General features: G+C 37.6%; 1 protein-coding gene and 1 pseudogene across 1 annotated transcript; both read right to left on the reverse strand.

The window, feature by feature from the left end:
• Positions 1 to 3,135: 3,135 nt before the first annotated feature.
• On the reverse strand, positions 3,136 to 5,056 carry LOC130208511 (28S ribosomal protein S16, mitochondrial-like; annotated as a pseudogene).
• A 1,406-nt stretch (positions 5,057 to 6,462) lies between these two features.
• Positions 6,463 to 10,240, reverse strand: mrps16 (mitochondrial ribosomal protein S16). The gene is made up of 4 exons (XM_056437452.1): positions 10,101 to 10,240; positions 9,668 to 9,698; positions 7,793 to 8,059; positions 6,463 to 6,984 (listed from the first exon to the last, which is right to left on the reverse strand). Exons 2-4 carry the CDS (start codon positions 9,678 to 9,680, stop codon positions 6,860 to 6,862), a joined length of 405 nt encoding a protein of 134 aa, XP_056293427.1. The 5' UTR covers positions 9,681 to 9,698; positions 10,101 to 10,240; the 3' UTR covers positions 6,463 to 6,859.
• Positions 10,241 to 17,484: the final 7,244 nt, after the last annotated feature.

A 17,484-nucleotide genomic window follows, 5' to 3' on the forward strand; every position in this document is an offset into this window, starting at 1 on the left:
TCTACATCATAATAGTTTATTTGAGAAATTTCAATCAGGATTTAGAAAACACCACAGCACCGAGACGGCACTGGTGAAAATTACAAATGACCTCTTAATGGCAGCAGATAAAGGACTCCTCTCTGTCCTGGTCTTGTTAGACCTTAGTGCTGCATTCGACACCATTGACCATGACATCCTGTTACAGAGACTGGAGCAGTCGATTGGCATTTCAGGCACGGCACTAATTTGGTTTAAATCCTATTTATCAGATCGATCTCAGTTTGTATTTGTAAACGATGACGCCGATAACCACCAACGTTAATCACGGAGTTCCACAAGGTTCTGTGCTTGGACCAATTTTATTTACCTTATACATGCTTCCTTTGGGCAATATTATCAGGAAACACTCCATAAACTTTCATTGTTATGCAGATGACACTCAACTATATTTATCGATAAAACCAGAGGAGAGCAACCAACTCTGTAAAATTCAAGCATGTCTTAAAGACATAAAAACATGGATGACCTGCAACTTCTTGATGTTAAACTCAGACAAAACCAAGTAATTTTAATCGGCCCTGAGCACCTCAGAGATCAATTATCTGGTGATGTGGATTCTGTAGACGGCATTGCCCTGGCATCCAACACCACTGTAAAGAATCTTGGCGTTATCTTTGATCGGGACTTGTCCTTTAACTCCCACGTAAAGCAAATCTCAAGGACTGCATTCTTTCATCTACGTAATATTTCAAAAATCAGGCACATCTTGTCTCAAAAAGATGCAGAAAATTGGTTCACGCTGTCGTTACTTGAGACTGGATTACTGCAACTCCTTATTAGCAGGCTGCTCTAATAAATCTCTTAGGTCCCTCCAGTTGATCCAGAATGCTGCAGCTCGTGTTCTCACTAAAACTAAGAAAAGAGATCACATCACTCCTGCACTAGCTGCTCTGCACTGGCTCCCAGTAAAATCAAGAATCACTTTTAAAATTCTTCTCTTAACCTACAAAGCCTTGATTGGTGATGCTCCATCATATCTTAAGGAGCTTGTCGTACCATATTGCCCCACTAGAGAGCTACGCTCACTAAATGCGGGACTACTTGTAGTTCCTAGAGTCTTAAAAGTAGAATGGGAGCCAGAGCCTTTAGTTATCAAGCTCCTCTTTATGGAACCAGCTTCCAATTTCAGTCCGGGAGGCAGACACAGTCACCTCGTTTAAGAGTAGACTTAAGACCTTCCTCTTGACAGAGCTTATAGTTAGGGCTGAATCAGGTTTGCCCTGGTCCAGCCCCTTGATATGCTGCTATAGGCTTATAGCTGCCCAGAGAAGTTTTAGGATGCACTGAATACCTATCTCCTCTTTTTCTCTCCTTAAGGATGAATTTTCATCTCTCAATCACACGTTACTAACTCTGCTTTCTCCCGGAAGTCCTTTTGACTTTACGTCTCATGGGGTCATCGGACCCTATGAGACGGCATAGATCCTATCTGCCTGATGGATCGTCTGGGTCGTGGAATTCCTGCTCATGACTACGCCACTGTCCTGTTGAGACTCGCCCACTCCTCCTCCCCACCGCCATCTGCCTGATGGATCGTGGAGGTCTCCATCGTGGAATATGCCTACTATGAACTATTCATACACTCTGTCATATTCATTGAATGTATTTTAACTCTAAATCTGTCCTTCTGTACACATTACATCTATTGCATCTGTCCATCCTAGGAGAGGGATCCTCCTCTGTTGCTCTCCTGCAGGTTTCTTCCCTTTTTTTCCCCCCTGAAGGGTTATTTGGGAGTTTTTCCTGGTCCGATGTGAGGTTTTGGGGCAGGGATGTCTATGTGTACAGATTGTAAAGCACTCCGAGACAAATTTGTAATTTGTGAAATTGGGCTATACAAATAAACTGAATTGAATTGAATTAAATAAATGTATAAATAAATAAATAAATGTATAAATAAATAAATAAATGCTTAAATAAATGTATAAATAAATAAATTTTGAGTCCTCCATATAGGCGTTGTCAAGTGTGTGTTGGCTGAAATTAGTCTTTCAATAATTACCTGATTGACGCAAGCCAAACACAGACCTGTTCAATGTGAAATAAGCATGTGGCAGGCACACAGACAGCAGTTTGTATAGGAAAAACCACCATCTCGATTTGAATAAAATTGACTCGCTTAGTTAAGTGATTGTAGTACTTCATTAAATGGCCTGTCCACAAAGCTCATTTACGAGCATGCGGTGCTCGTTATGGATGGACTTGCTTGATTAAAAAAATCACTATGAGGACGGCAGGCAACAGCAATATTGATCCACCTTAAAAGATGCTCATTAAGTGAATACACACCTAGAAGTTTGGCCACTGGCTTTGTAGGTGTGCACCACAACCGATCCAGTACTTGATTCGGTCGAAGTTGAAACTGACAAGTTTCTAATTGTAGAAGCTGCTCTAAATATTTACCGTCTCTTGCCCTTTTGTTGTACACCAAAACAATAATGTGCAGAAATAAATAGCATCTTTGCTTTCGTTGCATAGTGTGATCTACAAGCTCATTTCTAGACATTTGCTTCTTAAGGTTATCCACAAAGTTAAGAATGGGGTAATTATGTTTTGGAAATATCAAAATGTTATTACAATTGTGTTTTTCAGCGTAAAGGTCAAATACATTCTGAAACTGATTATTTGCTGTGTTCATGATTTGTTTTTCATTTTAGTGGACATCAATACAAGGTAGAGTTTACAGCATGGCCGATGGGAACCGAATACAGGCCGTAAATATCCACTGAGAAAAAAAACGTCACGAGGCTGTTTCCTTTGAAACAGTAAAAACAAGATTTAGTGCATAATAATTTCAACAATATTATTAACTCACAGAAGTCATGTAATGGTCAACAGTAAATTTCCAGATTAGAAAGATTTTAATAACACGCAGTTCCAGACGGGTGGAGAATTTGCTGTTGAGCCAAAGTGCCATAAAGCTTGCCAATAATAATATCAGTCAACCCACTCACTTTGAATTTCCCTATAGTCTTGTGTTTGACATTACCAAGGCCAACCCAAATGCGTCAACCATTGCCATGGTAATTGACATTAAAATCACTATTTGAATGCACCATTATTTTTTAAAGTTGATAGACAGTGTCAACAAAGCCAGGTCATGTTTGTTTATTTTGGCATAGGCTACAGACTATTCACTATTTATTAATTTCAACACAAATGCAGACAAAAGAAAGAAAAACGATAACACCCCATGAGTAAAGTTCAAAGTAAAAATATTGTTTTCATGAAAGTTCTTGAACATAGAGAGAGAACAATAGAAAAAGTCTGCTTCTTAACCAAATATTGTCAAATATAACAGAACAGAAAATTAGCTTTATTAAGAATTGCCAATTCGAAATACATTATGTCAATCTGATATTGCTTAAAAGCAGTCCACATAACAAGTTCGGAAACAAATAGATTAGTTCCCTCCAAAGAACGGTAACATCTTTTTGAACTGGACCGTCACACACACACACACACAGTGCCCAGCTTTAGTTCTCACACTTCCGCCTCCTTCTGTCCCTCCTGCAGAACATCTTCTGTTGCCATCAGCTCTGTGCTCTCTGACGCTCTGACTCTGTTATCGCCATTGGGTGCAGAGGAAAATCCTGCCAACCCTGCAGAATGAGACAGGGGGGAGAGGAAGACAATATCTTTTACACACTTTTCAAACTAACTATTGCAGAAACATTGTGCAGTAGATGCCAAAATCTTTTTGGACCGATACTTCATTTTTTAATTTGAATTCCTCATTGCCGAATTCTGGAGAACCGAATGATACATTAGATGTTCGTTCTGAACGTAAACGGCACATGTCATCTATGAGGACGGCAGACAAGAGCAAAATTATCCACCTTAAAATAAATATGCCATTTAGTGAATACATACCTAGAAGTTTGGCCACTGGCTTTGTAGGGTGTGCGCCACAACCGATCCAGTACTTGATTCGGTCGAAGTTGAAACTGACAAGTTTCTCATTGTAGATGTTGGGCAGGGGGTCGTAGGTACCAAGCTGCTCTAAATATTTACCATCTCTTGCCCTTTTGTTGTACGCTGCCACGATTCGATAAAAAGGTCTGTTAGCTTGTTTGTGGCCTGCAAGAGCAAATCGGATGACAACGTAACCTCCGTGGTAGTTCTTAAGCAGGAGTGATGCTATGAAGGAAACGAGCACAGTCAGCATTGTTAAATGTAAAATTAGATTAGTTTCTTGTAATTGTTAATGTTGAAAATGCACAATCTTCAGTAAAAGCTGTTACTTTCGAGATCTTGACCATCTTGTTTAAGTAATTTCCAGTAAAGCATAATTCTTATCATGAAATGAAACCACAGACTGATATCTTGTTTGTCAACCATATGTTTCATCAATTTCTGATTCCATGTTCAATCAGTTACTTTCTTGAACAAGATGGAAGGAAAATAAGTGAAGGGAGCAGCAGTTGTGAAACGTTCACTTCTTCCTTATGTTTTGTATTCATATTTTATGTATAAATTTGTATTCTGCTTTTATTGTAAAATGTTTATATTTATTTCTAATGTTAAATTTTTGGCAACACTGTTAAGAGATATTCTATTATTTTGTCTACCCTTATTTATTTTTATTTTCACTATACAGAAATAAAAATAAAATCAAAAGCACCTGAAACTGCCTCTTGTCAAATTACCAGAGTTATTAAATCAGCTAATCCCTTAAATTTGCTTTTGCTAGATGTACATTGTAAACTGAATGTATATGTACATTATAGACCCAAATAAAATGTGGTTGATAAATCAACAATAATTAGCAATTTACATTACATTACATGTCATTTAGCAGACGCTTTTATCCAAAGCGACTTACAATAAGTGCATTTCAACCTAGAGTACAAACTAAGAACAACAAGAATACAGGAAGTAACATTTCCTCAACATAGTCGAACTACAAAAGTACCATAAGTAAGTGCTATCTAAGTGCCACTGAAGTGCTAATCTGTGTTTTAATCCAGATATAGTCGGAAAAGGTGTGTTTTCAGTCTCCGACGGAAGATGTAGAGACTTTCTGCTGTCCTGATGTCAGTGGGGAGCCTGCTCCACCACTGAGGAGCCAGGACAGCAAACAGTCTGGATTTGAGTGATTAGCTCGAGGTGCAGGAGGCACAATAGAATAAAAAAACAGTTGTACTGGGGATGCTTGGTACTCCAACATGTTTAAGAATCAAACTGACTTTTACACCACCTTTCTTAAAGAACTGAAGCAATCTCAACAGCGACTATTCTAAGTTTGGTATGTTTCTGCCGGACTTTCAAATGTCACCTATAGGCGTTGTCAAGTGTGTGTTGGCTGAAATTAGTCTTTCAATAATTACCTGATTGACGCAAGCCAAACAGACCTGTTCAATGTGAAATAAGCATGTGGCAGGCACACAGACAGCAGTTTGTATAGGAAAAACCACCATCTCGATTTGAATAAAATTGACTCGCTTAGTTAAGTGATTGTAGTACTTCATTAAATGGCCTGTCCACAAAGCTCATTTACGAGCATGCGGTGCTCGTTATGGATGGACTTGCTTGATTTAAAAAATCACTATGAGGACGGCAGGCAACAGCAATATTGATCCACCTTAAAAGATGCTCATTAAGTGAATACACACCTAGAAGTTTGGCCACTGGCTTTGTAGGGTGTGCACCACAACCGATCCAGTACTTGATTCGGTCGAAGTTGAAACTGACAAGTTTCTAATTGTAGAAGCTGCTCTAAATATTTACCGTCTCTTGCCCTTTTGTTGTACACCAAAACAATAATGTGCAGAAATAAATAGCGTCTTTGCTTTCGTTGCATAGTGTGATCTACAAGCTCATTTCTAGACATTTGCTTCTTAAGGTTATCCACAAAGTTAAGAATGGGGTAATTATATTTTGGAAATATCAAAATGTTATTACAATTGTTTTTCAGCGTAAAGGTCAAATACATTCTGAAACTGATTATTTGCTGTGTTCATGATTTGTTTTTCATTTTAGTGGACATCAATACAAGGTAGAGTTTACAGCATGACCGATGGGAACCGAATACAGGCCGTAAATATCCACTGAGAAAAAAAACGTCACGAGGCTGTTTCCTTTGAAACAGTAAAAACAAGATTTAGTGCATAATAATTTCAACAATATTATTAACTCACAGAAGTCATGTAATGGTCAACAGTAAATTTCCAGATTAGAAAGATTTTAATAACACGCAGTTCCACAGACGGGTGGAGAATTTGCTGTTGAGCCAAAGTGCCATAAAGCTTGCCAATAATAATATCAGTCAACCCACTCACTTTGAATTTCCCTATAGTCTTGTGTTTGACATTACCAAGGCCAACCCAAATGCGTCAACCATTGCCATGGTAATTGACATTAAAATCACTATTTGAATGCACCATTATTTTTTAAAGTTGATAGACAGTGTCAACAAAGCCAGGTCATGTTTGTTTATTTTGGCATAGACTACAGACTATTCACTATTTATTAATTTCAACACAAATGCAGACAAAAGAAAGAAAAACGATAACACCCCATGAGTAAAGTTCAAAGTAAAAATATTGTTTTCATAAAAGTTCTTGAACATAGAGAGAGAACAATAGAAAAAGTCTGCTTCTTAACCAAATATTGTCAAATATAACAGAACAGAAAATTAGCTTTATTAAGAATTGTCAATTCAAAATACATTATGTCAATCTGATATTGCTTAAAAGCAGTCCACATAACAAGTTCGGAAACAAATAGATTAGTTCCCCCCAAAGAACGGCAACATCTTTTTGGGGGGGGACACGCGCGCGCGCACGCGCACACGCACACGCACACGCTTTAGTTCTCACACTTCCGCCTCCTTCTGTCCCTCCTGCAGAACATCTTCTGTTGCCATCAGCTCTGTCTGTGCTCTCTGACGCTCTGACTCTGTTATCGTCATTGGGTGCAGAGGGAAAAATCCTGCCAACCCTGCAGAATGAGACAGGGGAGAGAGGAAGACAATATCTTTTACACACTTTTCAAACTAACTATTGCAGAAACATTGTGCAGTAGATGCCAAAATCTTTTTGGACCGATACTTCATTTTTTAATTTGAATTCCTCATTGCCGAATTCTGGAGAACCGAATGATACATTACAGGATTGTCTCAGAAAATTAGAATATTGTGATGAAGTTCTTTATTTTCTGTAATGCAATAAATAAATAAAAATGTCATGCATTCTGGATTCATTACAAATCAACTGAAATATTGCAAGCCTTTTATTCTGATTTATTGCTGATTATGGCTTACAGCTTAAGAAAACTCAAATATCCTATCTCTAAATATTAGAATATCATGAAAAAGTATACTAGTAGGGTATTAAACAAATCACTTGAATTGTCTAATTAACTCGAAACACCTGCAAGGGTTTCCTGAGCCTTGACAAACACTCAGCTGTTATAAATCTTTTTTTTTTACTTGGTCTGAGGAAATATTAAAATTTTGTGAGATAGGATTTTAGAGTTTTCTTAAGCTGTAAGCCATAATCAGCAATATTAAAAGAATAAAAGGCTTGCAATATTTCAGTTGATTTGTAATGAATCCAGAATGCATGACATTTTTGGTTTTTTAATTGCATTACAGAAAATAAAGAACTTTATCACAATATTCTAATTTTCTGAGACAGTCCTGTAGATGTTCGTTCTGAACGTAAACGGCACATGTCATCTATGAGGACGGCAGACAAGAGCAAAATTATCCACCTTAAAATAAATATGCCATTTAGTGAATACATACCTAGAAGTTTGGCCACTGGCTTTGTAGGATGTGCGCCACAACCGATCCAGTACTTGATTCGGTCGAAGTTGAAACTGACAAGTTTCTCATTGTAGATGTTGGGCAGGGGGTCGTAGGTACCAAGCTGCTCTAAATATTTACCATCTCTTGCCCTTTTGTTGTACGCTGCCACGATTCGATAAAAAGGTCTGTTAGCTTGTTTGTGGCCTGCAAGAGCAAATCGGATGACAACGTAACCTCCGTGGTAGTTCTTAAGCAGGAGTGATGCTGCGGAAGGAAACGAGCACAGTCAGCATTGTTAAATGTAAAATTAGATTAGTTTCTTGTAATTGTTAATGTTGAAAATGCACAATCTTCAGTAAAAGCTGTTACTTTCGAGATCTTGACCATCTTGTTTAAGTAATTTCCAGTAAAGCATAATTCTTATCATGAAATGAAACCACAGACTGATATCTTGTTTGTCAACCATATGTTTCATCAATTTCTGATTCCATGTTCAATCAGTTACTTTCTTGAACAAGATGGAAGGAAAATAAGTGAAGGGAGCAGCAGTTGTGAAACGTTCACTTCTTCCTTATGTTTTGTATTCATATTTTATGTATAAATTTGTATTCTGCTTTTCTCTTTTATTGTAAAATGTTTATATTTATTTCTAATGTTAAATTTTTGGCAACACTGTTAAGAGAGATTCTATTATTTTGTCTACCCTTATTTATTTTAATTTTATTTTCACTATACAGAAATAAAAATAAAATCAAAAACACCTGAAACTGCCTCTTGTCAAATTACCAGAGTTATTAAATCAGCTAATCCCTTAAATTTTCTTTTGCTAGATGTACATTGTAAACTGAATGTATATGTACATTATAGACCCAAATAAAATGTGGTTGATAAATCAACAATAATTAGCAATAATTTTATCAATTACACCTGCAGCATTAAGGGGGAAAAAAGTGTTGTTATTTATTGTATATTGTTGCATTTTCAACTGTTGTTGGATAAAACAAGACATTTAAAGACGTGTTCTCTTGTGATGGGCATTGTTTCACTATCTTTGGCATTTTCTAAATTAAGTGTTCATCGACTGATCAATGTGAAATGGAGAAGAATTGAAGTTGATTGTTAACTTCATATGAGAAGCTAAATCTGTTCACTGCCAATGAAGCAATACAAGTTAAGTAAGGAAGCAGTCCTGGCTGCTTCTGCTATACAGGACTGTCTCAGAAAATTAGAATATTGTGATAAAGTTCTTTATTTTCTGTAATGCAATTTAAAAAACAAAAATGTCATGCATTCTGGATTCATTACAAATCAACTGAAATATTGCAAGCCTTTTATTCTTTAATATTGCTGATTATGGCTTAAGCAAAAAGAAAACTCTAAAATCTATCTCATAAAATTTTAATATTTCCTCAGACCAAGTAAAAAAAAATTTATAACAGCTGAGTGTTTGTCAAGGCTCAGGAAACCCTTGCAGGTGTTTCGAGTTAATTAGACAATTCAAGTGATTTGTTTAATACCCTACTAGTATACTTTTCATGATATTCTAATATTTAGAGATAGGATATTTGAGTTTTCTTGCTGTAAAACCATAATCAGCAATAAATCAGAATAAAAGGCTTGCAATATTTCAGTTGATTTGTAATGTGATGAATGCATGACATTTTGTTTTTTTTGCATACAACAGAAAAAAAGAACTTCATCACAATATCTAATTGCATTACAGAAAATAAAGAACTTCATCACAATATTCTAATTTTCTGAGACAGTCCTGTATGTGATAACCTTCACAAAATACACATACTCTAAATCAAAGGTTTATTCAAGCATCAGAACAGTCAGGATATGCCTCTAGTGTTCGCATCTTATACTCACATAAATGAACCATGGTGTTGGCTCGATTATCCTGCAACAAGAACACAAGTTACACTTAAAAACAAAATGTATATTACTAGAAGTACGGTTAGGTCTTTTTTTCTTCTTCAATACGTCATTCACTAATATGTGACCAGACCACATGGCTTTACAAGACTTTAACCTCACGTCACAATACATCTCCTTAGGTTAGACATTACATATATACTGACATTAGGGACAAAAGAAAGACAGATACTCAATTTCATATTAAACTTTCTTTCTTAAAACGTCAGCAGTGAGTCTCATAAATTACAACATTGATTCGATATCAGGAGATAACACTGAACGTTGCATTAAATGGCAACAGAATAGCTATGTAGCTGTTGCTCAAGGCTGTTTAAGGACTAACGTTACGTGCGCTTTAGAAACGAGCACAAAATAAGCAAAATACCTCTGCAGATGTTGAACAGAGTGACGCAAAACCTTCCCAGTGTGCTTGTTTTTTCTTTTCGCTGGACGGGTGATAAAAGCAACGTTAATAACTGTGTTTACAGCAACTGAAGAAATGTGACATTTGTCAGGACGCGGCCATGTTTGAACCGGACGTGACGTAGCTACATCCTGCATCACTGCATTATCGTGACGCAAGATGGCGCTGGTGCCTTGCTCCTCAGCACCGTACTGCAGGAAACTGAAGGCCTGGCTTCCAATACATGGGAGCCGACTGGTAAAGTTTGTGCTGTGAACGTTTACGCTTCAGTTTTATCATAGGTACGTACTGACATGCTTAAGTAAAAGTATTAACAGGAAAGGGTTAAATATTAAAATACATTAAAATACATTAACAGTTAAGTCCTGTCAAGTTTAAGTAAAATTACATGACAAGTTGTATTAGCCACATTTGACTAAGTATGAAAAGTAGAGGCAGGCCTACTATTTTTACAGAGTGTTTTATTTTGAGTGTTAGTATTATAAACGGCTGCTACTACATAATAGTATTGTATTATTATTATCATTGCTATATTAAAAAACATTTCACTATTGTGTCGATTAGCTGGGTGAGGTGGAGAAAATGTAAACTATACGTTGGGCCTACGGATGGGTTGATTAATTTATGTCATATTGTATAGACAGTTTTGGTTTTGTATGTCAAATCATGAACAAGTAACGACAGCTGTGAGATAAATGCAGTGGAGTAAAAAGTGCAGTAGACTATTTCTACAATATTAACTTAGATGTATGTAAGTGTAAAGATTAGCTAAAGTAATTACTAAAGTAATGTAAAATCTCTTTGGTGCATTTTATAGGTTATTTGGTTATAACTGTGCTGTCAGACACATTCTCTTTTCTATCATTTCTATTCTACATGCATTGCGTGTCTTACATCAGTAACGCATTGCTTTTTAAATCAGTTTACCCTGTTGACACCAGTAGAGATGAAACACTTGTTTCCTGAGAGCGATTCTCAATTCAGGGGTCATTGCTTTGCCTGATGTCATCTGAGTGCACAGATATTTCTGCCCACCGGGAGCACAAATACCCCCCCCCCCCCCAATCTTGGAACATGGTGATTTCACACTCCTGTTGTGTAAAGCTTGTTTTTCTGTGTGTGTGTGTGTGTGTGTGTGTGTGTGTGTGTGTGTGTGTGTGTGTGTGTGTGTGTGTGTGTGTGTGTGTGTGTGTGTGTGACAAACACATGGTTTTCTGTGAGGAGAGGTCACATAAGACACACTAAAGAGATGGGCCCTCGGTTGTATTTCTGAAAATATCCTACTGTCCCTGCGTGACTCCTCATAAATATAGCCTATATAGCATATAATTATGACTTACAAACAGTAAAAAAGAGAAAAATACTTGCACATTACATTTATTTAACTCCCATTCCATCGGTTTTCAGTGAGGAATGCATGCAAGGTTGCCACTCTATGCATTACAATGTTTTCTGTAATGTAGTTTAACTAACTTATCAAGTTAAATTTCTCTCTAATTATGAACAAAGACAACATAACTATGTAGTTAGTATGTTAATGATAATTATTTTTACCATATTTGAAGTAAAACATGACAAATCATTGAAAACAAAATAAGAAGTACTTCCGTACACAATGTTTGAAACGGATATAATAGACCTATGTACTACACTACCCAAACGCGTAACACTTATCTAATTCAAAAGAAAAACAAGGATTCAAATTCAAAAAGATTTTCAAAGGTTGTCGGTTTGGTTTGTCACAAAAATAATTTCAGCAACCAGATGAACAACACAACATAACACACTTGGTTCTCAACAACCAGGGATACCTTTTAAGGAGGAGAGCTTCAATATGGAGTTGACCACGGTTTTTTTTGTGGAAAAAATTGGAAAATGAATAGAGGCTTTACACAGTTAGGCAGCAAACAAAATTAATCTAACATGGTGAATCGGCAATGCGTGATTATCTGAACGGTGACATTGATTCTAGTTGTGGCTCACTCTCTCGTGAGGACCCCATGCTCTTTGGGATACCAAGACGAGTTGTTCCTCCTATAATCATCTGTGACAGTTCAGTTAGAGACGCTCAGATGACCAGATATTTTACTTGGAAAAAGCAGGAGGAGTCTGCTTTAAAGGTTGAGGCTGCTCCAGACAATGTTGTCAAAGAAGCCTGAGTTTAATTTAATTATGTGGAAGAAGAAGACAATACCACTAATGTCTTCTGAACACTGAGCTTGATCTTACATTGTGCACTTAACTCGCAAAACCTCTGTAAGCTGAACTAAAGTTACATTTAAAATTGATGTTGGGCCAAGGGTTTATTTTATGGTACCTCTTCATACGTTTTTAAATAATACTTTACATTTAGCTGACACTTTTCTCCAAAGCGACTTACAATCATACACTGTCGACACACTACGGGGAGCAATTTGGGGTTAAGTGTCTTGCTCAAGGACACATCGACTAGGGCTAGCCGGGGATCGAACCACCGAACCTCTCATTAAAAGACGGACCTGCTAACCACTGACCTACAATACATATTTCCTTGTTAACCAAATCAAGTTTAGAATCACAGAATTGCTTTAGATCACTTTCGGCAGTTATTTCTAAAAGAGAGATGTATGTGATCTACTTGAGAGAGGGTCTTTAGAAAGATGTGTTCAAATAATTAGAGCAAAGTGGAAATGTAAAGTGATAAGGAATGTTGTTTTGCTACTATTAGTTCATGGTACTCATTTTTACATTCACAACTGTGCCACACACCCCAGAAGCTTCATGAATCCAAACTGGGTTTGAGATTGAAGTTCACACGGGTTTGACATTCTCGGAAAGACATTTATAAAATTCGTGGTATTTTTTATACCACTCTCATATCTGTCCATTAGATATGAAGTTACGGCCGGCATCGGTTGGCGTATCACACCGATTGAAAACAGGGTGAAAGAGCCAGCTAACAGGCTTTGTATGAAGGCAACAGACTTCGCCTACCAGCACCTCTCCACCACACTAATGACAATTATATTTTGTTTGTACAATCGACACATAAACCAAAGTTGAAAAATAATTTTTAGTGATGGACGATTTCTTGGGTGGAAACAGTAACCTCATGGCGTCTCCCCATGGTCGCCTGGTAACTACTCATGTCGTCTTTGTGCTAAGCTAAGCTAACAGCTGCTGGCTGCACCTTTCTGTTTAACAGACCAGTATGTGTGAGTGGAATCAATATTCTCATCTTTGCAAGAAATAACATCGGCGTACTTTCCCTAAATGTCAAAGTATTGTAGAACTTTGTTTATTCGTAAATTAAAAAGGTATATTAGGTATTCTTCTAGATTGACATGTCTCCTATATTTTTTGTAACTGTAAAGTGAGATCTTTGTCTATTTTGTATAGCATTTTTGGAATGTATCTTCTTTCATTATCTGTTTTACAGTTGTACATGGCCAGATGATAATATAATAATATAATGTATTGTTTTTTTAATGGTTAAATCACATATTATTAATGTCATATACAATGATGTCATCTAAACTGATAATAAGCATATACGAACTAAAATATCTGAGAAAATCTGATAGCAAAGACTTCTGAAAGTAGAAATGCCCCTCTGAAATCTGATTACTCTGAGTGTCACGACGCTATTAGAGTGGACCCAAAAGCACGACTCATACAGGAGTAACAAAGATTACTGTCTTTGGTTGGAAACAGGCTGGGTCAAAACCGGGAGATCAGTCGAAGAAGCAAACAAGTCCAAAAAGGGGCAGGGCAGAGAATCAGAGGTCAGAACAGGAAGGTCAGGAATATACTCTAATAACACTGGAGAACTTGGCACGAAAACACAAGACAATCTGGCAGAGGACAAGTGGAAGTGAGGGAGCTAAATAGTGAGGGACTAATTCAATTCAATTCAGTTTATTTGTATAGCCCAATTTCACAAATTACAAATTTGTCTCGGAGTGCTTTACAATCTGTACACATAGACATCCCTGCCCCAAAACCTCACATCGGACCAGGAAAAACTCCCAAATAACCCTTCAGGGGGAAAAAAAAGGGAAGAAACCTTCAGGAGAGCAACAGAGGAGGATCCCTCTCCAGGATGGACAGATGCAATAGATGTCATGTGTACAGAAGGACAGATTTAGAGTTTAAATACGTTCAATGAATGTGACAGAGTGTATGAATATAGTTCATAGTAGGCATATTCCACGATGGAGACCTCCACGATCCATCAGGCAGATGGCGGTGAGGAGGAGGAGTGGGCGGATTCTCAACAGTGGGCGGAGTCTCAACAGGACAGTGGCGTAGTCAGTAGCAGGAATTCCACGACCCAGACCTCAATGATCCATCAGCAGATAGGATCAATGCCGTCTCATAGGGTCCGATGACCCCATGAGACGTGAAGTCAAAAGGACTCCGGGGAGAAAGCAGAGTTAGTAACGTGTGATTGAGAGATGAAAATTCATCCTTAAGGAGAGAAAAAAGAGGAGATAGGTACTCAGTGAATCCTAAAACGTCCCCCGGCAGCTATAAGCCTATAGCAGCATATCAAGGGGCTGGACCAGGTGAACCTGATTCAGCCCTAACTATAAGCTCTGTCAAAGAGGAAAGTCTTAAGTCTACTCTTAAACGAGGTGACTGTGTCTGCCTCCCGGACTGAAGGTGGAAGCTGGTTCCATAAAAGAGGAGCTTGATAACTGAAGGCTCTGCCTCCCATTCTACTTTTTAAGACTCTAGGAACTATAAGTAGTCCCGCATTTAGTGAGCGTAGCTCTCTAGTGGGGCAATATGGTACTACAAGCTCCTTAAGATATGATGGTGTATCACCAATCAAGGCTTTGTACGTTAAGAGAAGAATTTTAAAAGTGATTCTTGATTTTATGGGTAGCCAGTGCAGAGCAGCTAGTGCAGGAGTGATGTGATCTATTTTCTTAGTTTTAGTGAGAACACGAGCTGCAGCATTCTGGATCAACTGGAGGGACCTAAGAGACTTATTAGAGCAGCCTGATAATAAGGAGTTGCAGTAATCCAGTCTCGAAGTAACGAACGCGTGAACCAATTTTTCTGCATCTTTTTGAGACAAGATGTGCCTGATTTTTGAAATATTACGTAGATGAAAGAATGCAGTCCTTGAGATTTGCTTTACGTGGGAGTTAAAGGACAAGTCCCGATCAAAGATAACGCCAAGATTCTTTACAGTGGTGTTGGATGCTAGGGCAATGCCGTCTACAGAAACCACATCACCAGATAATTGATCTCTGAGGTGCTCAGGGCCGATTAAAATTACTTCGGTTTTGTCTGAGTTTAACATCAAGAAGTTGCAAGTCATCCATGTTTTTATGTCTTTAAGACATGCTTGAATTGAGGGGATGGGCTGCAGGTGAGAAGGGCATGAGGACCAGGTGAAGGGAATGAGGGACTAACGAGGGAGTGATCAGAGGCAGGTGAGGGGAGTTGGATTAACGAGATGGTGTGACAGGATGAAAACAACTATTACAAAAAGGAAGGCGTGGAGCTAAACTGTTACACTGAGTGTATGAACTGGAAATGTTTATTCCCTTTTTTCCGATATATAATTTGTTTGCATAAGATTTTCTCAGTCATAGTCAGTACTTTTTATTTGCCAAATATTTAATGTAAACAGGAGTATACAAAATAGGCCTTTTCAATTTATCAATCAGAAATTTGCCTTAGGAGGATAGAATATGTTGCCAATAGAAGACTCATTGGACAGGACATCCCATCAGAAATACTGTGAAGACATTCATTTGACTCACCAATTCATTTGCATGCCTTCGAAATGTCCAATGAAACTATTGGAGTACCCCTAAGAAACCCACACGGACATGCAAACTCTACATGGTCCAGAATTGATCAGGAGCCAGATATCAACACGAGAGGCCATGATGAATTTCTCTCACCTGGGTAGGAGGGGAAAGTCACAGAAAAAGTGAATTTTCATTTCTTGTCTGGAACATTGAAATACCACATAAAAACCAACTGGGATGATCAAACCTAAGTGCCTGTGTTAACCACTGAATCACCCAAACTGAACGCTTTAAACCGTGTTATGCTATTTACTCCTAACCACCATGTATGTACCAAAAATAATAAATTTTATAAGGTAGATTATCGGTAAAAAAGCTGACAAAACTGCTCATTTACAATGAATGAAAATGGTGAAAACAAATGAAAAGTGTGTTTGTCTTTTGTTTGTCTTTGAAAAAAAAGACACATGCACAAGATCCTTCAGCTCAGTTCGTCATAATAATGGATCTTTTCAATCACGGGAGCCGTGTGACTTCTTGTCTGTGAGCTCTTTATGATGCCCCGTGCTTTTTTAAGCATCTGTGTCCACTGTGAGCAGAGATAGACGTTATGGTGACGGAGGGCACCTAATGGAAAGACAGGATTTGGTCACAGATGGGGTCAAGTGATCTTCCTTCTCTGGAAGGATCTTTCAGTGGGTTGTGGTGAGACTAATTTTGATAGCATGCAAAATGGAGGCATTACTTTTATCTTCATTAACAAAGAGACTATTTATTTTTTGTTCCTTTTTTGTTGTTGAACATTTCTTTACTTTTGCAGCCACTGATTAGAGCAGAAATGGTCTGTGATTTTTAGAATTGAGAGGCATGTAGTTACTTGCCTCAACATAACAAAGTAAGTCATGTTGTGGGTGTTACACAACGTATTTCATTTCGACAAATATTTTTAAACACTCTGATTTGAAATGACTGATACTGTTACTTTGAACTGATTGTATTTGTTACTAATGATGTAGTAATTTACCAAAGCAAACTGTTCATGCTGTATTTCAACTTATACCATCAGATAGTAAAATGTTGTTTCTTGTTTTCCATCATTTCCATCTTGTACAACACAACCTCTTCGACCGCTTTAGCTTCGAGAAACTCTTAAAGGGTCTGATGGCATGTCATGTTATTCTTCTAGCAGGAAGTCGTAATCAACTCCCTGAAATTGGGTTTGTATCTTCTTTAGCACCGGAAACAGTCAAATGTGGAGAAAAAAAAATAGTTGGCCTCATAAAAAGCTAATGTTTGTGATCATGCTTCATGACGGCCTGATTATAATGTGAGCTCCCCCTTTTAGAAAATGTCATTCTAAAGACGTAAACAATTGCCCGTTTAACAGTCGTACATTGCACACCATCAAAGACGAAGAAAGAGCTGAGGCAAGTGTAATTAATGTGTGTTGTTTTGAGGCGCTTATTTCCATTTGCTTCAACTGCACTACATTTCTGAGGGAAAGCTTTTTAAATCTCTATATTCTTTTGACAGCTATGTTGCAAATGCAGATTTACAAACATATCAAACGATCAGTATAGAAAATATGATTTTTA

The sequence above is a fragment of the Pseudoliparis swirei genome, chromosome 18 (assembly GCF_029220125.1).
Source record: "Pseudoliparis swirei isolate HS2019 ecotype Mariana Trench chromosome 18, NWPU_hadal_v1, whole genome shotgun sequence".
NCBI classification, from domain to species: Eukaryota; Metazoa; Chordata; class Actinopteri; order Perciformes; family Liparidae; genus Pseudoliparis; species Pseudoliparis swirei.